The 25,880-nt window shown below is 39.9% G+C and overlaps 1 protein-coding gene across 18 annotated transcripts in view; it reads right to left on the reverse strand.

Annotated features, from left to right (window-relative positions):
* The window catches only part of LOC126334787 (prominin-like protein), a 503,842-nt gene that overhangs the window by 18,270 nt on the left and 459,692 nt on the right, over nucleotides 1-25,880 (reverse strand). For all 18 annotated transcript variants that reach the window (XM_049997400.1, XM_049997403.1, XM_049997401.1 and 15 more), the window contains one exon: nucleotides 16,701-16,799. In XM_049997400.1, coding sequence (XP_049853357.1) covers nucleotides 16,701-16,799 — 99 coding nt within the window. The remainder of the gene's footprint in view (nucleotides 1-16,700; nucleotides 16,800-25,880) is intronic.

The following is a 25,880-nucleotide window of genomic DNA, read 5'->3' on the forward strand; positions in this document are numbered from 1 at the left end:
GTTCTCCATACATTCTTGACACTGTGGATCTCAGAATATTGAATTCCCTAATGATTTCCAGAATGGGATGTCCCCTGCATCTAGCTCGAACTACTATTCTGTGTTCAAAGTCAGATAATTCCTGTCATATGGCCACAATCATGTTGAAAATCTTTTCTCATGAATCACTTGAGTACAAATGACAGCTCCGCCAATGCTCTGCCCTTCTACACAATGTGTATGTGATACTGTCACCATCACTGTATGTGCATATCACTATCCCTTGACTTTTGTCACCTCATTGTGAAGTTGCGCCAAGGACAAAATGAGAGAAATAGAGAAAGACAGATGTTGGTTGCAAATGTGGATGACGCAGATGTGCCAAATACAAGTTGAATTTGTTAGACCAACACACAATAAATACAGTAACCATAAAACTTGTTCACTTATGACTCTTAAGCTTCTCCAAAAATTGATTACTGTGATGGTGGACCCAATGATATATTAAAAATCACTTTCTCTTGCTAAGAAATATCTGTTTATCATCAATTTTCTACCCAATTTTTGATAGGCCATACTGTTCCTTCTTTGCTACATAATCAAAACCTGCAGTGTTGCACACATTTGCACTGAACTAACTCAGAAAATAAATGAATAAGTTACTAGTTTGGATCGCTCACTCGAGGCTAATATTTGATAGGGGTGTTAATTACAATATTTGTAATAATGCCTTTGGGGTATGATGAGTATTTTTATACTAGTGTTTATAAAAGAGTGTTTCTGCAGAACAAAGCGCCCTATTTAGTGAAATTGTGGACAAAACTCCTGTTGGAGATGTCACTGTGCAACTTCGGCATTCACTGTAATATGCAGTAATAACAGTAGAAAGAGCCTTGCTTGGCAGCTTCATATACAATTTGTTCCTTAGACTGTAAAAGACTGAAACATTTAGTCACACAAGTGGGCACACATTAACCATCTATAACATATATACTATGTGAACTGCATAACAATGAAAAAAAACTTCTTTTGTCTTCTATATTAGTTTATCAAACGATTTCTTAAGTTTCAAGTAACTTCTTGTGCACCACAGACAAACAACTCTGCAGCTGAATTACCTGACTAGGCTGCCTGATCCTATGCTGATCATTTCTAGAGCACTGACTGTAATGCTTCAGTTTTTGTATTTTAATGTAATTCGCAAAACAATGGGTAAACCCAAATTTTACAAACTTTCCTGTTTAGCTAAGCACAATAATTTTTCTTTAGACAAAACCTGAAGCCAAAATATCTGTCTACTGAAACAGTTATTAGTAGCATATCTGCAAATTTCCTTTGCACAAGCCAAAAAAAAAAACTGTCCATGGGAAAACTACGAAGTAAGAATTTTACAATGTCTGCGTACTTTTTGTGGACACACAAATAAATTCACATTGAAAAACAGATGGCTGCTTATAAATTTTATTCAACCAAAACAATGTGTGCTGTGTTTCCGAGGTATTGTTGTTGTTGCGTGATTGGACTATACTGTATAACGAAGCTGCATGATTAAATTCTCGGAGTATCCATGCAACTCATTTTCAAACAATGGAAACTCCAAGTAGGAATATCAACAATGTAGAAAAAGACAGATCATCACCCACCGCAAAGAAAAGACAGATCACCACCCACCGCAAAGAAAAGACAGATCACCACCCACCGCAAAGCAAAGACAGATCACCACCCACCGCAAAGAAGACATGTTAAGTTGCAGATAGGCACAATTAAATAACACTTACATGAAGTTTTTGGCCACAGCCCTCATCAGTAAGAGAGGTGCATGCACCATTCATACACAATGGCATGTATGAACGGTGTGTGTCTCTCTTTTGCTGATTTAGGCTGTGGTCGAAAGTTTTATGTAAGTGTCTTTTAATTATGCCTATCTGCAACTTAACATGTCTTCATGCGGTGAGTGGCAATCTGTCATTTCCTACATTGTTGAATTACATTTTTTCAGGTAATTTTGTTCTTGTTTCTCTAATTGCACTTTTCAACTGTCAATTTATTGTCACTAAACATTTCCACCTAAAACTCTTGAAGAATTTATTTGGGCACTTTCTGTACTTCTCAGCTTATTGAATACAGGATATAGTCTTCAGTGTTTTCCATATATGTTAAAACTTTGTGGTCAAGTCTTGTCGGACGGCTCTGAATGTGTTCACAAAATTTTAATAACCTATTTCATATGTCTTCTATGAGACTGGATGTGTTTTCTCCTTTTGTTTTGTAGAATTTTATTCCGTAGCAATATTTCGTTGTACACTGAAGAGCCGAAGAAACTGGTACACCTGCCTAATATTGTGTAAGCCCCCGTGAGCATGCAGAAGTGCCACAACACGACATGGACTCGACTAATGTCTGAAGTAGTGCTGGAGGGAACTGACACCATGGATCCTGCAGGGCTGTCCATAAATCTGTAATGGTACAGCGCACCAAACCCAGTAAAAAAGCATGATAACCAAGGTCCTGCAATCATGGTTAAAAGTAAACTGTGTTTAAAATGTTTCTACAGTGCACTAACATTAATCTCCAGTTGCCAAACTGTCATCAGCCAATCATCCATTTGACAGCGGTAAACTCTGTACATTACACTGGAATGTGCCTTGACGATGCAAAGATGTTAGTAAACATGAAATTGCATGGACAATCGCTGGTGAGTGACTTCACATGCTCTCTTTGCCGTGTTTTCCGGAAGTGTTTATACGTACCTCGCAACTTGTTACTGACCTGTTCATTTGTTTGGAGAATAACAAAAAGAATGCCCAATTTCTCAAAGTACACAGAGCCCGGCCACTGAGGGACAATATTTCTTATTAACAAATTGTGATCACTAATGGTTTGATAGTCAAAGGAAAAGAAAACCAGGAAATCAGTCCAGTTGACTAAAACCATATATCACAAGAGTACACTTCTTCTCTCATAGGAAATCTTATATAGCGAGGAGACATTGCTGCTTGATGCCTGACACATCACTGATGATTTGTTGTGCTGTTGTACAATGTATATTACTACTGTCCCCAATAACAATGTTGAATGCACCTGCTACATATACCTTTAAGGTAATCAAAAATCTGTTCATTGGCAAAATAGGGTTATTCCAATCAGTAGGAAGTTCTAAATTATCATTAATTTGGTTTAATAACAACCACACTGTTTTTTCCAAACAATGGAAAATCCAGGATGGAATGTAACTGTAATAACACGGTTCACGTTTTACGTCGCACTTCAGAGTAGACCGGGAACTGTCTCATAGGCATGCCCGATGTGATCTCACTGGGCACAGCCCGTGCTGCCTGAGTTGTTGTTGATTTGTTGTTGTTCCGCTAGCAGATGTCGCGATCAAATTATCGCGTGCCCTTTGGTGGGCGGGACTATTTGCGGCAACTACCGTCCGTGACACGCCGTGCCAGTGTGCGCCCCCCATGATCTTTCTGGTGGCTACTGCAGTAACAATACCAGAGAAGGAAAGTTACTCCTCACCATATAGCAGAGATACTGAGTTGCAATAGGCAGAACAAAAAGATTCACACAATTAAAGCTTTCGGCCATTAAGGCCTGGTAAGGAGGAGGCAGGCTGGGGCAGGGAGGGGGATGGATAGTATGGTAGGAGTGGAGAACAGTCAAGTGTTCCAGTTTAGACGGAGGGCACGAGAGAAGGTGTGGAGGGGGGAGGGGGTAAGTAGTGGAAAGAAGAGAAATAAGACTGGGTGTGGCAGTGAAATGATGGCTGTGTAGTGCTGGAATGGGAACATGGAGGGGGCTGGATGGGTAAGGACAGTGAGTAACAAAGGTTGAGGCCAGGAGGTTTACAGGAACATAGGATGTATTGCAGGGAAAATTCCCACCTGCGCAATTCAGAAAAGCCAGTGTTGGTCAATTCAGAAAAGCCAGTGTTGGTGGGAAGGATCCATATGGAACAGGCTGTGAAGCAGTCATTAAGATGAGGGATATCATGTTTGGCAGTGTGGTCAGCAACAGGGTAGTCCACTTGTTTCTTGGCCACAGTCTGTTGGTGGCCATTCATGCGGACAGACGGCTTGTTGGTTGTCATGCCTAGAATGCAGCACAGAGGTTGCAGCTTAGCTTGTAAATCACATGACTGGTTTCACAGGTAGCCCTGCCTTTGATGGGATAGGTGATGTTAGTGACTGGATTGGAGTAGGTGGTGGTAGGAGGATGTATGGGACAGGTCTTGCATCTAGGTCTATTACAGGGGTATGAGTCATGAGGTCAGGGATTGGGAGCAGGGGTTGTGTAAGAATGGATGAGTATATTGTGTAGGTTCGGTGGACGGCAAAGTACCATGATAGGAGGGGTGGGAAGGATAGTGGTCAGGACATTTCCCTCATTTCAGGGCACGACGCGAGGTAGTCTCAGCTCTCTGAGACTGCAGACGTGTGTGTGTGTGTGTGTGTGTGTGTGTGTGTGTGTGTGTGTGTGTGTGTGTGTGTACTGCTGACAAAGGCCTTAATGGCAAGAAAGCTTTAAATGTGCGAATCTTTTTGTTGTGCCTATCGTGACTCAGCATCTCCGCTATATGGTGAGTAGCAACTTTACTCCTCTGGTATTGTTACACTGTTTCTTTCAACAGATGAAATCTCTCTTCAAACTTCCTGTCACCAAAATCTTCAAAAAGGTTTCCCCTTCACTCCAACATAGTGTCATGATTTAAATGGTCAAGGTATAACAGTTCTTCCTCATTTCCATCCATAACATTAGAATGTGCCGCCATCTTAATAGTGTACGATTCTAAAACCACGGTTATGTCGATAAAACCAGGAAAGATCAATGGTTAAATGTAACCACGGTTGATCCCCTTGTTTAACGCAGATCGATGTTGGTGCACCAGAATTTTGCATTGAACATGATTACATATCGACTTAACCGCCGTTAACTGTTAATCAAGATTGGTGCATTCAGTCACAGAGTATGATGGGCTGGAGATCTCTTCTGAATAGCATGTTGCAAAGCATCCCAGATATGCTCAATAATATTTCATGTCTGGGGAGTTTGGCAGCCAGCGGAAGCATTTAAAGCCAGAAGAGTGTTCCTAGAGCAACCCTGTTGCAATTCTGGACATCAAGGGGTGTCATATTGTCCTGCTGGAATTGCCGAAGTTTGGAGGAATGCACAATGGACTTGAATGTATGCAGGTAATCAGACAGGATGCTAATGTATGTGTCGCCTGTTAGAGTCATATCTAGATGTATCAGTGGTCCCATTTCATTCCAACTGCACATGGGCCACACCATTACAGAGCCTACATCAGCTTGAACAGTCCACTGCTGACATGCAGGGTTTGCGGATCACGAGGTTGTCTCCATATGCGTACTCATCCATCGGCTTGACACAATTTGAAACAAGACTCATCCGACCAGGCAACATGTTCAGTCATCAGGGGTATACGAGTGGGCCTTTGGCTCTGAAAGTCGATATCAATGATGTTTCATTGAATGGTTAGCACACTGACACTTGTTGACGGTCCAGCAATTTGTGAAAGGGTTGCACTACTGTTACATTGAATGATTCTCTTCAATCATCGTTGGTCCCATTCTTACAGACTCTCTTTCTGACCGCAGCGATGTTGGAGATTTGATATTTTACCAGATTCCTGATATTCACAGTACACTTGTGAAATGGTCATACAAGAAATACCCACTTCATCGCTACCTCGGAGATACTGTGTCCTATCGCTCATGCGCTGACTGTAAAACCACACTCAAACTCACCCAAATCTTGAAAACCTGCCATTGTAGCAGCAGCAATCAATCTAACAACTGCACCAGACACTTTTAGTCTTATATAGGCATTACCAACTGCAGCACCATATCGTGCCTATTTACATATCTCTGTATTTGAACACACGTTCCTATAGAAGGGTATATGGACCAAGCAACACACTCATAATGTACTGTTTCTCTTTCATGCTGTTTTCTATGTCACCTTTTATGTGAACAGTGAGAGTTACACTGGCATTCACAGTTTCTGTTTCAGTAACTGTCTTTTAGTGCCTGATTTTTGTATGTGTGGAGTGACTGTTTTTGATGTGGACGTTTTGAGTGTTTCTGTAGGTTCTTGATGTGATGTAGGTGAATTCTCTGTACTTTTCTATTTATCATTCAGTACTTTTAAGAGTCTTGACAAGGTAAATAGAAGATTTTCTTCATTTGACCGCACTTTATGGAAAATTTCTTGGATGTATGATACCAACTACATGAATTGAGTTTTTAGGAAGGATATTTGTAAGCCAACTTTTCTCCTCATTTTTAAAGGTTTTCTTTCTGTTGGATTGCAGTGGTGTTATCATTCGCTAATATGATCAAGTTGTCTTCAAGGTGTACAATTTTGAGATCATCTTTTTCTGTGGTCACAGCTGCATGCATTTGCAGTAGTTCTGAATTTTTAATTCTTTTCCCCTGTATTTGAGTAACACTTTCAATTATTTATTGCACAAGAACTAAACATTGTACAGACGTCACACTTATTGCATTTTGAAGAGAAACTCTGAAAAATTTTTTTACAAACATTTGAAATGCGAACCATGAGTGACCCAGCAGACGTCAATATGGTAATCATATTCTTACCATACCCATCCCAGCATGGCATCGTTGACTGTGGCAGTCGCTTCCCGTATTCTCTCCAAGAGCTCTGCTAGATCACATGGTAGAGGCGGTATATATACCAGATCTTTAATGTGTCCCCACAGAAGAAAGTTCACATGGAGTGAGATCTGATGATTGGGAAGGCTATTTCATGAAACAGCTGTCCCCTTCTGTAGCACGGCTCACTCCGCACCTGAACTCATCATGTTTGCAACTAGTGCTGGCTATTGGCAAATTACCAAACTACGCTATGGCAGCATACACAAGGGGGCGGGGGGGGGGGGGGGGGGGGGGGCAACACCTTTCACGGTTTCTCTTCAAAATGACTTATGTATGATATCTGTACAATGTTTGGTTCTTGTTTAGTAAATAATTGAAAGCGTTCCCAGACTTTATGTACACCCTGTAATTCTTTTGTTTACCTTCTCATGCAATGTATTAATGAGAGCACATTTTCATTTACTGGGAAGTTTCCCCATAGGCCAGATTTCTGTAAAGATTTGAGTGACTTCTTTGAGGGAATTCTGTCAAAGATTCTTAAGTAATTCTGTCTTCTCCTAATGCCATACTGCTTTTCAGTCTAAGAACTGTGTTTGGAGTTGCACTTGTGTAAATGGTGATGATTCTGAATGAATTGAGGTGGGAATGTTTTGAGACAATCTTGACAGAGGTTCAGAAAGTCGAGGTCAGGCAGTATCGTTCCAATTCCTGAGTTTTTGTGATTGACGAGTATGCGTTTTCAATTTGGTTTTCTGAAATACAAATTCTGAAGGCTATATCCATGAATCCCTCCTGCAAAAGCTGACTGTATACGTCTCTTGCATTGTAATTACAAGAAGTTTCTTCAGTGGAATCCAACTGTTCCTTTACATACTTCCTCTTGTTTTGCACGATGGTTTTTTTGCAACTTATCTCCTCATCTTGTAAAAGAGTTTTTATTTTCTGTACACCACCCCCTTTTATTCTTAAGGACAGCTTTTTCATTTGTACAGTGCTTTTTCACATTCTGAGTCCCACTGTTAGGATTTCACATTCTTTTTCAGTGGCATTAAATCTTTAGCCTCTCTTTACCCTATCCCTCTCTCAAATTTGTTCATGTGATCTTTTATGTGTCAAATTTCAGTAACTGTGCTTCTGTTCAGTAGATTTTCATCAGAGTGAGTATCACTTTAGTCGCTGTTAAATAATAATCTCATATATGTTTGTGCCTTGATGGACTTGGACATCCTGTCTTTCTTTCTGTAGGAGGAGACAGCTGTATGATCGAGCTGGTAGGTACCTTTCTCTTCTATAGGGCTTCAACAGGTCTTTGGCTTCCTGGTTTTTTTTCTAAGGAAGCTGACATGGTCTTTCAGTTGTTTTGTTGGCACAGTATGGAATGTCTTAGTCTGTTTATATTTTTGAAGTTATGGGCAGGATACTTGTCTACAGTTTTCCAGTGTCCTTTTTCCTTGTCAGTCTGTGCATTACAGTATCCCACTAAAATTGTGTCTTCTTGGGAGATTTTTGCCATAAAGTTTTCATGGTAAAGTTTTCATGGATCTTTCTTGTTATGTACATTTAAAAGGGTATGTGAAGATTAATGAGTGTGTACTGCTTGCTAGCACACTGAATATGGGATCATTAGTTGGTTTTAGAGGCGATCTTCCTCACAGAATTTACTATTTTAGTGTACAATAAAAGCCATACTGTAATGTCACATAATCATGGACACTTCCACAATCCTAGCCAATGTCAGATTTTGTTATGTTTTGTAATTTGTTATATTATTACAAAGTTAATACATAGAGGCAGGTTACAGACCAAAAAACTTGAAACAAATTGGAACACAATAGGGTCACAAGTTATAAAAAATAAATAAATAAATAAAAATTGTCCCAATCAAAGCATTAGAGAGCTGAAAAGTAAGATGGATATATGTCTAGAAAATGTGAAAAATTCTAAAATGATTGATATAATATGCCTCCCTGAAAACAACACAGCGAGGAAGAAGTTAGGCATCAGGGATTAAAGATAAGCATCACTTTTACATAGAGTTAACATGGAAAAAGGAGGTGTTGCAAGTATTCGTTCAAGGGACTGACCTCACAGGTAGATGCTGAAGTGAAGTATGCTTCACCAAGTACATTAAGGGAGGTTGTACAACTCCTGTTTCTGAACAAACAGGTCCATCAATTTGTCCAATCTTCCACAACATATGCATTAATTTCTGAAGTGTGCTGCACTCATTGCAAATATTCATCTCTTAAGGCTTTTGAATGTTTGCCACTGGCATGTGCCTACTGTAGAAAGACCACATCGGAGAGTTCAATTTGTCCATCTCTATAGAATTATTCAGCCGATCAATAGGTTGGTGACATGCTCAAAGGAATGCAAATACAGAAAACACAAATGGGAGTGTGACGCTACAACGCAGTCCTTGCTATGAATTTTTTCGCGTACTTAACACATGAAACTGTTTGTATATGATGTATTGTCTAGTGAAATAATTAATAACAAGCACTTTATAATCGAAGTGTTGCAGTTACATTCCACACGACAATAATACCAAGAAGGATAAGTATCTGGTTTTGTGACCATACTGACTGCTCTCATATCTACACAAATGCAATAAGCCATTTCTCCATTACTGGTTTTCTTTTGGACTACCACTGTACATGAAGCACAGGGGCTGAAAGAACATTGAATTGCGCTACTGGGAACCTTTGAAGCACCTTAGATGCCAGTAAAACATAATTACAATTCAATCATTTATTCCCTCTCTACATATACAGAGGGTCTCACTGAAGCCTTCACTAACCGTAATTATCCTCCCATCCTTGTACAAAAACAAATCTCCTGTGCCTTATCTTTCCAGCCTCCCACCATCTCCTTAAGTCCCACAATCCGGACATAGAGGAGCATTCCCCTCGTAACTCAGTACCACCTGGGACTGGAGCAACTAAATTACATTCTTTACCAGGGTTTCAATTACCTCTCATCCTGCCCTGAAATGAGAAATGTCCCACCCACTATCCTTCCCACCCCTCCTGCAGTGGTATTCCGCTGTCCACCGAACCTCCACAATATACTCATCCATCCTTACACAACCCCTGCTCTCAATCCCTTACCTCATGGTTCATACCCCTGTAATAGACCTAGATGCAAGACCTGTCCCATACATCCTCTTGCCACCACCTACTCCAGTCCGATCACTAACATCACCTATCCCATCAAAGGCAGGGCTACCATGTGATTTACAAGCTAAGCTGCAACCACTGTGCTGCATTCTATGTAGGCATGACAACCAACAAGCTGTCTGTCCACATGAATTGCCACCGACAAACTGTGGCCAAAAAACAAATGGACTACCCTGTAGCTGAACACGCTGCCAAACATGATACCCCTCATCTCAATGACTGCTTCACAGCCTGTGTCATATGGATCCTTTCCACCAACACTGGCTTTTCTGAATTGCGCAGGTGGGAACTTTCCCTGCAATACATCCTATGTTCCTGTAACCCTCCTTGCCTCAACCTTTGTTAGTCACTGTCCTCACCCATCCATCCCCCTCCCTGTACACATTCGAGCACTACACAGCTGTCATTTCACTACCAGATCCAGTCTTTTAACTTCTTTTTATTTTTATTTCTCTCCTTTCCACTACTTACCCCCTCCCCTTCTACACCTTCTCTCCTGCCCTCCATCTAAACTGCAACACTTGACTGCCCGCCACTCCCACCATACTATCACTCCCCCTCCCCACCCCAGCCTTATCCTTACCCCCACGCAGTCGTACTCCCATCATGCATTGGTGCTCCTGCTCGCAGTGTAGTTTCAGCTCTCTGAGACTGCAGACGTGTGTGCAAGTTGCACTTGTGTGTGTGTGTGTGTGTGTGTGTGTGTGTGTGTGTGTGTGTGTGTGTGTGTGTGTGTGTGTGTGTGTGTGCGTGTGCGTGTGCGTGTGCGTGTGCGTGTGTGTGTCTACTGCTGACAAAGGCCTTAATGGCCAAAAGCTGTGATTGTGAGAATTTTACTGTGCTTATCGCCACTCAGCATCTCCGCTATATGGTGAATAGTAACTTTCCTTCTCTTGTCTTGTTATTTTTCACCGTCGTCTGGATGGTGACATTATGATCAAAGTTTATGAATTTGTGTTAAACAGTGTAGATCCCAAGCCAGTATTGTGGAGGGGGCTATAACATTGTACATTGTTCTGAAGTAATCTGCAAATACAAGGGTTGGAACTTAAATAGTGGCAACTATTTATTCATAATCAATACCAAAGAGTTACATGTTTGCTTCTGTTAGTGTCCAGTGTTGTGTAGAACCCACTGCCAGCGACTTGGAAGGTGTAGTATACTGTTAGCAGAGCCCGTTATGTAGATGGTGAAATTGAGCAGTCTACTGCCTGTCGAATCCCTGGAACAGTTCTGAAGTGAATGCCTCAAAGTGCTTCCTTCATCTTTGGAATCAAATCCGAGTCACAAGGACTCAAGTCCGGGGAGTATGGTGGATGGTACAGTACTTCCCAGTCCCATCGACGAAACACAGCAACCATAGCTTGTGCTTATGCACTCACACATTGTTGTGCAAAATGAAGGGTGGGTTGCACAGAAAGTGTTGCCGCTTATTTCGCACAGCTGGTCGCAGGTGATGCTCCAAAAATGAACAGTAATACTGTGCACTGACAGTCTGCCATGGAGGAACGTAATGCGTTAGAATAACACCATCACAGTCGTACACAAGAATCAGCATAACTTCCACCATACTGGGGCTCTGACGCATAATGATGCCATTAATTGGATTGGTGTTTCAGCTTTGGCTCATACGATGTGGCCCATGTCTCATCCAATGTTACGATACGGCATAAGAAAGCCTCTCCTTCGTGCTTATAGCGCTCCAAGTGTGTCTGAGCAGTTCGTAACGCATCCATTTCTGCATTTCCGTCAAGTCATGCGGAACCCATCAAGATGCAGTTTTTTGTATGCCCAGGTATTCCTTCAGGATGCAAAGCACAGTCATAGGCACTAATCCGGTTTCATGGGCGAGCTCACAAAACGTATGGCATTAATTGCTGTCCACTAACGTGGCAACAGCATACACCACTTCTCCAGAGACGCTAAAACTACCAGCCCAATGCATGTCTGCCACAGTTTTCTGACATTTGTTGAAGGCTTTGACCCAATGTGCCACTGTTCTGTATGGCAATGCCAATTCCCTGCATGCCTCTTGAAGGCCTTGATGACACCGTCATGCTGCAAAACCTCTGGCACATTCAATCTTGATCCAACTCCATTGTTACTCTTTCGAAAACATAGTGACACAGTTTCATTAGACCACTCGCTCACAAGTGAAAGTGTTTCCCTTGATTGTGTGCACGCCGGTGACATGGGATGGGTGAGTCCATTTGCTCGGAGGTAAGGTAGGTATGTCAACAACGTGTGCTATCAGCGACAAGAGTAGATTCCATTGCATAGTGTCTCAACAACAGGTTGCCACTATTTAAGCTCCAACCTACGTATAAAACCCCACTCTCAGCAGAAATGGCCCATCTATTGCTCAACTACCACCGAGTAAGCGTAATACAGTACTGCTCCACACACCCAGTCTCCACATCAACACTAAACTAGCACAATTCTGCATCTTTTGTAGGCTCCACTTCTTCTTGGAACCTATTTACGACAGTTCATTGTCTCATATGCAACACATCTGACTGGCCCCCGACTGATAGATTAATGCAATGTTTGTTCTGCCCCATAGGAATCAACTAGTTATATGCGATTTCATACTTCATTCTGATTTCACTCGTGCGTTCCAATCAGAATTTCACTGTATACACATACCAAGTAATGCTGCACAACAGCGGACTTCTATTCACAGCATCCCATTGCGATATCTTGGAACTCTGGTTTCAGTCCTCTGCACAACTGAAAGAAATTCTGAATGCCATTATCAAATGATTCCTGTTATGTATTGTAGAATTTCAGTTCTCTCCAAGTTAACATCCCATCTTATCAGTTCTTCTGGATACTGGCAACAATGAATTGCTGATGTCCCTGGATTATTTAATGTCACAGGAGCACCAACAAATCTCAAATCTCACTAGGTCAAGCTGCCACCCTTATTACAACATTCTACCATATTTCACATAACATAACTGTTCCCACTGAAACTTCTCCCCTATTACTACCGCTTAACACACAAGCTACTCCAGCTTATTACATGCCTTTTCCAAATTCCAATGGACTGCACAGAGGTGAAGTGCAAAAGTTAATGACGACTTTTATTTTTCAACTCTCATTCGCTGTAATATTGTAACACAACACAGAGTTATTTTCTTTAATGAAAACCATTTTTATTTTGCATCTGTCTTGCGAATAGCTTACTTCTGTTATCCTTTCAAACATTACTCATTTATTATTGAGCTTACCTCTCCACTTGATGTTTTATTGCCACGAGTTATTTTTACAAGGTCTTATAAGTCTCATAAATTTCCATGAAAGAATGGATCATTTTTGGTGTGTCTTCATGGTTGGTAAGCTTCATTATTCTAAGGATCATATAAAGAATTTCAACAATGTACAGCAAACAGTTCATTACTGACAGCTGTCTGAATTGGTCAGTGTGTCAACTGCAATTAAAAATGGAGAAAACCGAGTTTCATGCTATTATTAAATGTTTTCATCTGAAGAGTTGGACTGCTGCACAAATCAAAACAGAATTGGATGAAGTTCATGTGGCCTTTACGCCATCATTGAAGGCCATTTGCTTCTGGATTAATGAATTTACATGTGTTTGGACATGAACTGAAGGTGAAGGACAAACAAAAAACACAGAGGAATATTTCTCGTAGTTCACCACCTGATGTGTTGGATGGCACTGCAAGCTATGAGCAAACCACCTGTCTGCACTATCACGACGTTATCCAGCCAATCAGATGGTGTTCTGTGGGTACCAAAGGGGGAAGCTTCACAGTTCAGGACTATTAGCTTTAGTTCCTGAGGAAGATGATGGTGGCGATAACTGAGAGCTTGGAATTCTATCCGAATTTGACACAGCAAGTGAGTCAAGAAACTTTTATGCATTTCAATACAATGTCTGGTAATGATTAATCACAATCTGTAGAACTTTTTGCAGCAATGTGTATGACTTGATGAAACCTAGATACACATCAGAGTCAAAATGGCAGTGAAAACAATGGACAAAGGCTGGTGAAGTGCACCAAAGAAGACAAATACCATTTTATCAGCTGGTAAGGTGATGGCCACTGTTCTTTGTATACACACGGAATAATCCTCATAGATTACTTAGAAAAAGGCAGAATCATAACTGGTCCCTATTATGCCTCATTGTTTGATCACCTGAAACTTGCATTGGCTAAAAAAAGTATAAGACTGGCACACAAACAAGTACTCGTTCAACATGATAATGCAACATCCCCCCATAACAATGGCAAAAGTGCACGAATAAGGCTTTGAATTGTTTCCTCATCCACCCTAGTCATCAGCCTTAACCCCCTCTGACTTCTGCCTGTTCCCTAAGTTGAAACTTTGCTATGGTGGTAAGAAATTTGCATCAAATGAGGAAATAATAGTGGAAGTCAACAAGTATTTTCCAGAGTTTGACAGAACCTATTTTTCCGACAGAATGAAAAACTGGAGGGTTGCTGGATCAACTGTGTATCCACAAAAGGAGACTATGTTGAGAAGTACAGCGAGATGTTTATGAAAAAAAAAAAATTCTTGCTTTTCTACCTGAATTATCAAATCACTCTCATACAGTCTTCCTGTTCAGTTTAAGTGAACTTCACTATCTTGCTTTTTCGATCACATACATTGGAGTCAAGGGAATTACCCTTCACATGTCCATTCTAATTGTAATTATTTGTTGATAAGGCAAATTAATGCAATGAGAAGTGTCAAGTTTTGCAGTTGCCATTTTATACTTTTGTAAGCCAAATCCATTTAATTTCATATGACATTTTGGTTGATGCTCAGAAAGATTTAATCAATTAGTCGACTTGGGGCCTTGCGGACAGTCACATATTTCCAGTTTTGCAATTTTCTTTGGTCACTTAAAGAGTTACAACATTACTTAGAAGACGTAATCAATGGTGCTAACAAACTAAAAATTGGCTTACAATGCTAGTATCCTACCTGACTACTGTTATAATTTTGTCCTACGATTTCAGTCTGTATTTTATCTTTGGGTTGGCAACCAGTTAGTGCCACCATGGTGGTTACCCTATCACCGTAAGCATGCTGGGTGCTGCCTACCCACACAGTCTTAAAAAAAACTGACTGCAACCGAATGAGGAATCCTTTCAGTGTCATGTGGCCCCTATTTTATTACCAATCATACCAGGTCCTTTACATATGAGCTGATCCATGATCAATTGTCAAAGATCTCAGGTGGCGCTACCCTGCTGCATCGCTATGATGTGATGGAGTCACAACACTCTGGAAATTAAGGAGCATGCGACCCAGCTAAGGAGTCTCTGGGTCCTGTTGTGAGCAGTGATCTATGCGATGCCAGATGACTAGTGTCTGCACCGGTGAGTCTGTTGTTGTGGGTTGAGGGATGACTGGTGGGCGTTGTGCAGTGACACTCAGGCAGTTCGATGGGTGGTGTTGTTCCTTGGCCAACACAATGCACCTTGCAGTGGAGTAACCATGATATCCATAGTGGACGGTTGCCAGACATGACCTACTAATAGAGGTCCTGCACATCAATGATCAGAAACACTAAATGGAGCTGTCAGTCACTTCCCACATTAGTTGTCTGCTGTGGATACTTCAAGAGGTACGATTGCTGATGATGAACAAAGCAATACTTCAGGGCATGGTGAGCATCACATTTGCATCAAATAGTTTTTCAGTGGCTATAGAACAAGAGGCTCATTTGGGATCTGTATGTTCAGGTGTGTGTCTGGGCTTTAAAGTTCTTTAATTTGACTGGCCCTGAGGCTTTTATTAGGTTAGTAATTTATTATTTTAAGAATATATGTTAAACTGTTTAACATTCATCGTGTATTTGCCAAGACAATATGTTTTAAACATTATTAATGTGTTAGCCCACTTATTTTAGTGCTATTAACCTTTTTATAGTTGAATTTCAATTTAAATGGTTATGATGCTTGAATCATGTACTAAAAGATTACATTCTAGCTTGTAATGCCTTGTGGCTCTCTGTCAGCTGATTGTGGTGGAACAAAACTGAGGTGATGTAAGTTGCAAGCATTAAAATTCTACGTTAAGATAAAGTTTGCTTTCCATTACAAATTTTTGTTTGGCACATCTAGGCACAATTTTTTTTAGAGAATATTAAGCTTTATTACTGGTTCTTAAACTTGCCTAATTTAATTTTATTTTCACTTCAAGATTGGCTACATAAGTTTCAAGTATGGCTCATTTTAATTATGTTGAGTGATTACTTGCCAGTGTATGTTTGTAATTTTGCTAAATACATGTGTATTTTCGATTTGGCTTGCACCCGCCAGGTGTTAATGCATTCTTTGAAGGCTGTAAGGGCTGTTTGTTTCGAGGCTATGCCATTTATTGCATTTCAACATCGCTGTCATTTGAAAATCCTGTAAATTATACAGACTGTTATTTGTAGGTAATTTAGTGTGTGTGTGTGTGTGTGTGTGTGTGTGTGTGTGTGTGTGTGTGTGTGTATTTTAAAAATAAGGAAATACAAGACAGAGAGGCAACAAGTAATGTGATAGGGATTGAGGATCATCCTTCGCAAAATAAATACTTTCAACACTTCAAGAAGTTTGCATAAGAAAACTTACAGAAATCAGAGCCCCACCCACAAATGGAACAATTGCAAGCAGATTAAATGTGGCAGTAAGACAGAAACATCAAAAGCTACATGCAATAACATGTAAAAATTATGTAAAACTCTCAAAGTAGGTGGATTTTGTACATGAGTAACACTTACCTTTCAAACAAGTACAGTATATTTACAAATTTAATCTACTGCACACCATGAAAGCTTAAATTATGTGAATGCTTACCTTTGGTAGTTGACAAAAGACACTGGTAACAAAAAACATAACTGGACTAGCACATACACACAAAGAACACTTACCCTGGGCCAGGGTAGTAATATGGAGGAGGACGCTCATACTCAGTAGACAGAGGAGGACTGTGGTAGCGAGGCACACCCCCATTAGAGAAGTCCCAGTGTCTACACAAGCAAGGCAACAACATATGATGACAAAGTTTGCCAACTTAAAAAAACTGCAATACATTTAAACAGAAGCACCTATAATGTATTTTTTTCTTTCCAGAGAAACAATTTGTAAACCACAATACAATAACACGACACAGTAACAATTAAAAAGTTAGCAAAAGTAGCCCATAACAGGATAAGTAAGATGTTTACTAATTATACTTATTAAGTTCAGAAAACCAGTGTTACCTCAAGAAGGTCTAACTTCCAGTACCAGGGCAGGGGATGATGGAGTGAGGCAGGGGGCATGGGGTGGGGCAGAGGGTGACTGTCATATAGGACGACTGTGGAGGAAGAGAGGGAATGAAGGGGAGGAGAGTGTATGAAAGGAAGGATATGGGACCATATGAAGGGGATGATGGATATTTCACATGTATAGTGCAGAGTTAAAGTGAATGCATTAAGTGGTACATTGTAAAACAATTTGCCAGACATTTACTATGAAGTTTTGCAATGTATTGAATCAACCATATACAGTGTGCAATATTTTATATTTTCAAGCTTTAATGATGACCAAGTTCAAAAGTTGAGATATGTGCAAAAGATACAGAACTAATAACACAGCTGTGTAATTTTTCATTTGATGTAAATGTAATTTATTTCTATTAATGAAACAAGGATACACACAACTCAGTTCACAAGCACAATAATAAACACTTTCCAGAATCATCATCAACTGGAATAATGAAGACAACTGCATATGAGTATATATTTAAATAATTCTCATTTATTGTTCTGCCTTCAGTTGCACACTTTTTTTAATTCGATTACATATTTCGATCACTCTGGATCATCTTTGGATCTACAGCAAAAACTAAATATGTACCATCTAATATTTTGCAACAACAGGAAAGAGAGAAAAGAAATGAATGAAATTAAATGAAAAGATTTTTACATGTAGGTAGAATTAACCTAGCATTTGCATCAGGAATCTGTCTTGTCTACTCTGAGCAACATATCAGAGTACCGTATTTTGCAACTGCAGCCCATGTTTTAAATGGGTAGATGTTGCTGGTATTGGGGTAAGAGGGGAGGGGGGGGGGGGAGTGGGGAGGGGGAGAGAAGGCGTGAGGCTGACTGGGAGAGGGGAAATGAAATGGGAAGGGAGTGATGGGGATGTCATGTGTTTATCAAGAGAGATTGTGCTAAAATTATAGAATGTATAATCACATAAAAATTCTCGTTGAAGCACCAACAGTGCACAACAATGCATATGTGAAAAGTAGATGGTGTAAAACAATGATAAAATGGAACCCATAGCATCTCAGCCACTATCCCTTCCTCCCCCTCGCACTCTTGCCTTCTCTACCCACTCTCAATCCCATCTTTGCTCCATCAACAGTGGTTTACATTTTACATATGCATTTTTCTACACTATTAGTGTTTCAATGAGAATTTTTATAAAATTTATAAATACTATAATTTTAGCACAACCTCCCGTTGAACTCATCACATCCCCACCTCTTCCTTCCTGCTTCCTTTCTCCTCCCTGAATCAGCCTCACTCCATTTCCCATCCTCCTACCTCCAACATCTACCTGTTTAAAACACTGATTGCAGTTGTAAAATACAAAAACACTAACTGCAATTGCAAAATACAGAACTCTGATATGTTGTTCTGAATAGACAAGACAGTTTGCTAACACAATTCCTTAGGTAAATTCTACATTTATACACGATTCTTCTCTTTTCTACCATTGTAAAATATTAGATGGTAGATATTTAGTTTTACTATGTTTTAAATTTGAATGTGATCCTGAGTGATCAAAACACGTAATCAAATTTAAAAAGTGAGGAACCGAGACACGACAATAAAAAAAAATTATCTTAAATATCTTTCTGATGGCCAGTACAGTTTTGGTGTCAGTACATTACATATTATTTGAATCTGATCAAACAATGGAAAATCCAGGATGGAATGTAACAATATTTTTAAAAGGAAAGTTGCTACTCACCATATAGTGGAAATGTTGAGTCGCAGACACAACAAAAAGACTGTCACAAATAAAGCTTTCAGCCGTCAAGACCTTCATCGACAATAGATGACACACACACACACACACACACACACACACACACACACACACACACACACACACACACAAATGCAAACTCAACTCACACATACGACTGCAGTCTCAGGCAACTGAAGCACACTGCGAGCAGCAGCACCAGTCTATGATGGCATGATGGAAGTGGCGACGTGGTAGTGATGGTGGTGGTGGTGGTGGTGTGTGTGGAGGGGGGAGGGGGAGTGTAAGGAGGAGGCTGGGGTGGGAAGCAGAGGGACAGTATGGTGGGTGTGGCAGACAGTGAAGTGGTGCAGGCAAGACGTAGGGCAGGGGAGAGGTGGGGAGAGGAAGCAGCAGAGAAGGAGTGATGCTGGAATGATGGCTGTGTAGTGCTGGAATGGTAACAGGGAAGAGGAGGGGGGGGGGGGGGGAGGGGGGCAGGACAGGTGACACTAATGACTAACAAATGTTGAGGCCAGGAGGGTTACGGGAATGTAGAATGTATTGCAGGGAAAGCTCTGGTCTCTCATTAACTCTGTAAGTCCCACCGTCTGGCCACACAGGAGCATTCCCCTCCTATCTCAGTCCCACCCAGGACTGGAGCAACTGAATTATATTCTCCGCCAGGGTTTCAACCACCTTTCATCATGCCTTGAAATGAGCAGTGTCCTGCCCACTATCCTTCCCATCCCTCCCACAGTGGTATTCTGCCATCCACCGAACCTACACAATATACTCATCCATAAGCCCCTGCTGCCAACCCCTTACCTCACGGCTCATACCCCTGTGATAGACCTACATGCCGGACCTGGCTAGTGCATCCTTCCATCACCACTAACTCCAGTCCGTTCACTAGCATCACCTATCCCATCAAACGCAGGGCTACCTGTGAAGCTGTCTGTCTCTATGAATAGCCACCAGCAAACTGTGGCCAAGAAACAAGTGGACCACCCTGTTGCTGAACATGCTGCCGAACATGACATCCTTCATTTCAATGACTTCTTCTCAGTCTGTGCCATATGGAGCCTTTCCACCAACACCTGCTTTTCTGAATTTCACAGGTGAGAACTTTATCTGAAATACACTCTATGTTCCCATAACCCTCTTGGCCTCAACCTCTATTAGTCACTGTCCTTACCCATCCTGCCCCTTCCCTGTTCTCATTCCAACACTACACAGCCATCATTCCACCACTTGTCTCCTTTTTCGCTACTGCCACCCCAACCATACTATCCCTTTCCCCTGCCCTCTGTCTAACCTGCAGCACTTCACTGTCTGCTGCCCCCACCATACTATCACTCCCCCTCCCCACCCCAGCTGCCTCCTTACCGCCACCCAGTCACCACCACTTCCATCATGCACTGATGCTGCTGCTCGCAGTGTGGTTTCAGTTGCCTGAGACTGTGCGTGTGCGTTTGTGTGTGTGTGTGTGTGTGTGTGTGTGTGTGTGTGTGTGTGTGTGTGTGTGTGTGTGAGTGAGAACTATTGTTGACAAAAGCCTTAATGGCCAAAAGCTTTATTTGTGACAGTCTTTTTGTTGCACCTATCTGTGACTCAGCTTCTCCACTATATGGTAAGTAGGGACTTTCCTTTTCATAATAATATTTGAATCTGATTATACAGTATTTGAGTCATATTATAACTGATGTTCTGGCTTACTTTGAAACTTGCCCTACTACTTTCTCTGAATATGTACTTAAGGTACCTGCTTTGGAAGCAGACATTCAATGTCATCAGCAAAGTGAAGTCGGTTCATGTATGTTCCATCAAAAATGAATATAGAATATTTTTTTGCAGTTCCGAGATTTGAAAACTTCCTGTAGGGCACAATGTTGATCTTGAAATGAGTTGTAGGTTATCACAACAAATGTGAAAGGTACAAATGGAACTAATCAACTTTATGTGACATTAATAAATTTCAGAAACCAGTCAGTCTTAAAAATTAGATATTATAACACCAATGAAAATTATTTCACATTAACTTCACATGGACATGCAGTAGAAATGATGAATAAACAATTAAAGATAAAAATATTTATTAGATTTGAATGCTGTTCAGTTCTTACACAAAAAGACAGGACAGGTTCATAGTTGATTCTTGAAAGAGTGACAACATGTATCATCATTTTGTAGCACAGGAAAGACAATCAGTACTACTACAAAAATTCTGCAAACTTTGCACACTTTTGGGTTTGGAACTGAGATGACATTTTCTATTTACACCATACTCTGGTAACTTTCATAGCTGTCTTCATCAGGCATTAAGCTTAGATTTCATTGCTTTCTATTCCAACTACAATCAAAATGTGAATGGTACACACTGTATGCCGCCATAGCGAGACAACATCAAATGATACAACAGTCAATATTAATTCAAGTCAAACAGAACAGCGATGCCAGAACACAAAACCCTTTACTGAAAAGCATCTTAATAGATATTTATCTATAAACAGAGGGAAACTATTGACTTTTTTAGCATAATTTTGGTAAAGTGAGTGCTAGATTGCAGACTTTAGTAAAGCTAAAACCTCTGTCCCAGTTGACTGAATTATCTGCCACTCTAATCTCAACTGAATGGGCTGGGAGAAAGTTTTTCAAACTGCCGGTGACATTGTACTGAATATGGGATATTGCAGAGATCCTGAAACTAAGTTAACCATAAAGTTTTTCAAACCTGACTCTTTTTCTAGCTCATTCAGTAGAAAAAATGTTATTTATAATAGTGAAGATGAACAAGTGACCATAGCTCTCGAGGCACCCACTTTAGAGCCCATGTTTTCTGGACATTTCTTTCCTGTTTTTGTCCATAAAGTGATTCTCTTAATCGAAGCTGAAATAAGAGTTCATCATGAAAAGATTTTCTAAAGTACCCTGATGGCTTCTGTTACACATGTTAGTGATGAACGCTCTCTTCAAACTAACAGGTGAACATCACTATCTTTTTCAAGGAAGTACATTGTGCATACTTCCCAATTCACTTTGGGTTTGAAGATAAGCCTTGAGCTCTCTGTGATGTTTGTGAAAGTTCTGTGGAGACCCTAAAGCCTAAGACAGTGAAGAAACAGAGAAAGGAAGAGTTTAAATTTTGGAGTGCCTACAGATAGCGAAGCAACAAGAAACAAATGACGACTGCTACTTTTGTGTTGTGAATACAAAAGGCTTCAATAGATACAAAATACAGAAGTGGAAGTATCCAGATCTGGAGTCAGCAAGGCAACTTGTGCCACAGAGCATAGATGTTTGTGTAGAAATGTTTAACACTCTCACAGAAACTTCACAGTTACATCTTCAAGAACAGAGCTTTGCTAGTAGCAGTAGATCTGAAATTGAACGAAAAACTTCAATATCTCATAAATTAAAATTATCTTACATGTCTAGAGAAAAGAGATTTCTGCCATACTTCAGTGAAGTTGATGAACTTACACACTGCAAAAACATCAGCAAACTATTTATCAAAATGGGTTTACTATAACAGCAGCAAACCAGGTTCTCCAGAAGCCTGAAATTTGTTCTACTACACAATATTAACTACTATGTGTAGTGTATAAGCTACTTGCCCGGCTGACCTGCAACCCCTCTCACAACTGAGGTATGTGAGGTTCCTAACTCAGAACAGGTTACATCAGTAGACAATAGAACTTCCATCATGCATGCTGACTATCCAGCAGGTGGCAGTAAGAGCACTGCTAGGGGTCACTGGCCCCGTGGACCTGTTTGCTGTCGCAGGTCCTATGATTACAAGTAGTTATTACAGTATCTCTATGTGGCCTGGTGTGACACTGCTCCATGCCAGTATTCCATCTAACTCTGGGCCTGATTCCATTTGCTCCTGCAGTTCTTCAGTCAGATTCTCAATCAGAATTTTCCCAATATACAACACCATGCCTCACCAACCACCACTGCTCAAGGGAGCCACCTGTGTTCACCCAAATCATCGCCAGACCTGCCTCTCCATTTGAGACTATTGGCATGTTAGTTAGTTAGTTAGTTATATTACTTGTTCCATGGATCATGAACACGATTCTTTTGTAATGATGTGGAACGTGTCAAAGTACACAAGATTCATTTATCCCAAATAATCATTGTTAGTCTTATATACGGTACAATTGTTAAAGCTTACTGTATTTCTTTGGCCTATGTCTAAAAATTCATCTATGGAGTAGAAGGAGTTGTCATTCAGGAATTCCCTTAACTTACTTTTGAATGCCGATTGGTTGTCTGTCAGACTTTTGATATTGTTTGGCAATTGACCAAAAATCTTTGTGGCAGTATAATTCATCCCCTTTTGTGCCAATGTCAAATTCAATGAACGGTAGTGAAGGTCACCCTGTCTCCTAGTATTGTAGCTGTGGACTGTGCTATTAATTCTGAAGTGATCTGGGTTACTAACAACAAATTTCATTAGGCTGTATATATATTGTGAAGCTACTGGCAATATCCCTAATTCTTTAAATAATTGTCTACAAGATGATCTTGGATGAGCCCCAGACATTATTCTGATTACACATTTTTGTGCAATAAATACCTTCTTTCTTAGTGATGAATTGCCCCAAAAGATGATTCCGTAAGAAAGCAACGAATGAAAATATGCATGGTAAGCTAACTTACTGATGTGCTTGTCTCCAAAATTTGCAATGACACTAATAGCATAGGTAGCTGAGCTCAATCGTTTCAGTAGATTGTCAATGTGTGTCTTCCAGTTTAAATTCTGATCAATACAAACACCCAGAAATTTTGAACAATCTGCTTTAGCTAAAGATTTCCCCCCACACTCTATATTTATTTCCGGTGTTATGCCTTTCCCTGTACTGAACTGTATGTACATGTTTTTTTCAAAGTTCAATGAAAGTCCATTTGCGGAAAACCACCTAATAACTCTTTGAAAAACATTATTTGCATTTTCCTCAGCTGATTCTTGCTTTTTAGGCTTGATTACAATACTTGTGTCATCTGCAAAGAGAACCAAGTTTGCATCTTCATGAATATAATTAGGCAAGTCATTGACATATATTAAAAACAATAAAGGCCCCGAGGCAGAACCCTGTGGTACCCCATTCTTGGTACATCCCCAGTCTGAATAATCTGCTGCCCTTTGTGTACTATGTGGGTTTACTGTTTCAACCTTCTGCATTCTACCAGTTAAATATGAAGTGAACCATCTGTGTACTGAACCATTCATTCCATAGTACTTCAGCTTATCTTAGAGGATTTCATGATCCACACAATCAAAAGCCTTGGAGAGATCACAGAAAATCCCAATTGGTGATGTTCTACTATCCAGAGCATTTAAAATTTGATCAGTGAAAGCGTGTATAGCACTATCTGTTGAAACACCTTTCTGAAAACCGAACTGACATTTTGTTAAAACGTTATTCCCACTAATGTGTAAAGTTACTCTTGAGTACATTACTTTTTCAAACACTTTTGAGAAGGATGTCAGAAGTGAAATGAGACGATAATTGTTGACGTCTGTCTGGTCACCTTTTTTTATACAAGGGTTTAACTATGGCATATTTCAATCTGTCAGGAAATATTCCCTGATTCAATGAGCTATTACATATGTGGCTAAGAACTTGACTTATCAGGTGTGGACAAGATTTTAGTATTCTATTGGAGATACCATCAGTTCCATGTGAGTTTTTATTCTTAAGTGAATTTATTATTTTCTTAATTTCAGACGGTGAGGTGGGTAGGATTTCAATTTCATTTGTTTGCACCGGGAATGCCTCTTTCATATAGAGTTCTGCCCTATCTGGTGAGCATCTGGTGCCTATATTTTCCACTACATTTATAAAATGATTATTAAAAATATTTTCAACCTGTGATTTTTCATTTATAAGCTTTTCATTGTGCTTAACAGTAATACTGTTGTCCTGTGACCTTGGTTGCCCTGTTTCCCTTTTAACTATATTCCATATTGTTTTAACTTTGTCATCAGAGGTGCTAATCTCAGACTTGATACACATACTTCTGGATTTTTTTATAACTTTCCTTAATATATTACAATATTTCTTATAATGGTTGAGCTTTTCTTCATCTCGACTTATTCTAGTGTCTTGGTATAGTTCCCATTTCCGGCTACAAGAAATTTTAATCCCTTTAATCAGCCATGGTTTTTTATCAAGTTTATTTGAATTATGATTCACTAATTTCTTAGGAAAACTGTTTTCAAATATGCCCACAAGTTTATCATGGAATAAGTTAAATTTAACATTTGCATCAGGTTCCTGATAAACATCCTCCCAGTCTACCCTTTTCAAGCTTTCCTTAAATTGTTGAATTGATATAGGGTTAATTGGGCGTATTATTATTTTTTTTTTTTTTTTTCACATTACTGTATGGAGCAAAGTCATGAATTGAAAGTAGCTGTGCATCGTGATCAGAAAGCCTGTTCTTAATAGGATAGGTGCTTACTTCTTTTAATTTATCGTGGTCTATGAAAATGTTATCTATCAGGGTGCTACTGTCTTGTACAATACGAGTAGGAAAATCAATGACTGATGTCAGATTGTAAGAGCAAAGTAATAGTTCAAGGTCGTTCTTCTTGCTTGAGTGTTTAAGAAAATCTACGTTAAAATCTCCACAAATGATAATGTGTTTTCCCTTTTCTGACAGATAACACAGCAAGAGATCTAGGTTTTTAAGAAACATTTGAAAATTTCCAAGTGGGGACCTACACACAGTCACAATTATGAATTTACCACTGTCCAATTTAAGCTCACAAGCGCATACTTCAATGTGCTGTTCTACACAGAATTTTGTGGTTTCTATGTTTTTAAAACTATGTTCCCCCTTAACATAAATGGCCGCTCCTCCTTTCTCCATATTGTCTCTACAAAAATAAGTTGCTAGTTTATACCCATTAATATTTACATTTTCCATTTGTGTAGTTATATGATGTTCAGACAGGCAGAGTACATCAACTTCTGTTGTATTTTTAATATTCTCAAAACAAATTATTAGTTCGTCTATTTTGTTCCTTAATCCCCTGATATTTTGGTGATATATTAACACAACTGTTTCCT

Source organism: Schistocerca gregaria, chromosome 2 (assembly GCF_023897955.1).
Source record: "Schistocerca gregaria isolate iqSchGreg1 chromosome 2, iqSchGreg1.2, whole genome shotgun sequence".
In the NCBI taxonomy this organism is placed as follows: domain Eukaryota; kingdom Metazoa; phylum Arthropoda; class Insecta; order Orthoptera; family Acrididae; genus Schistocerca; species Schistocerca gregaria.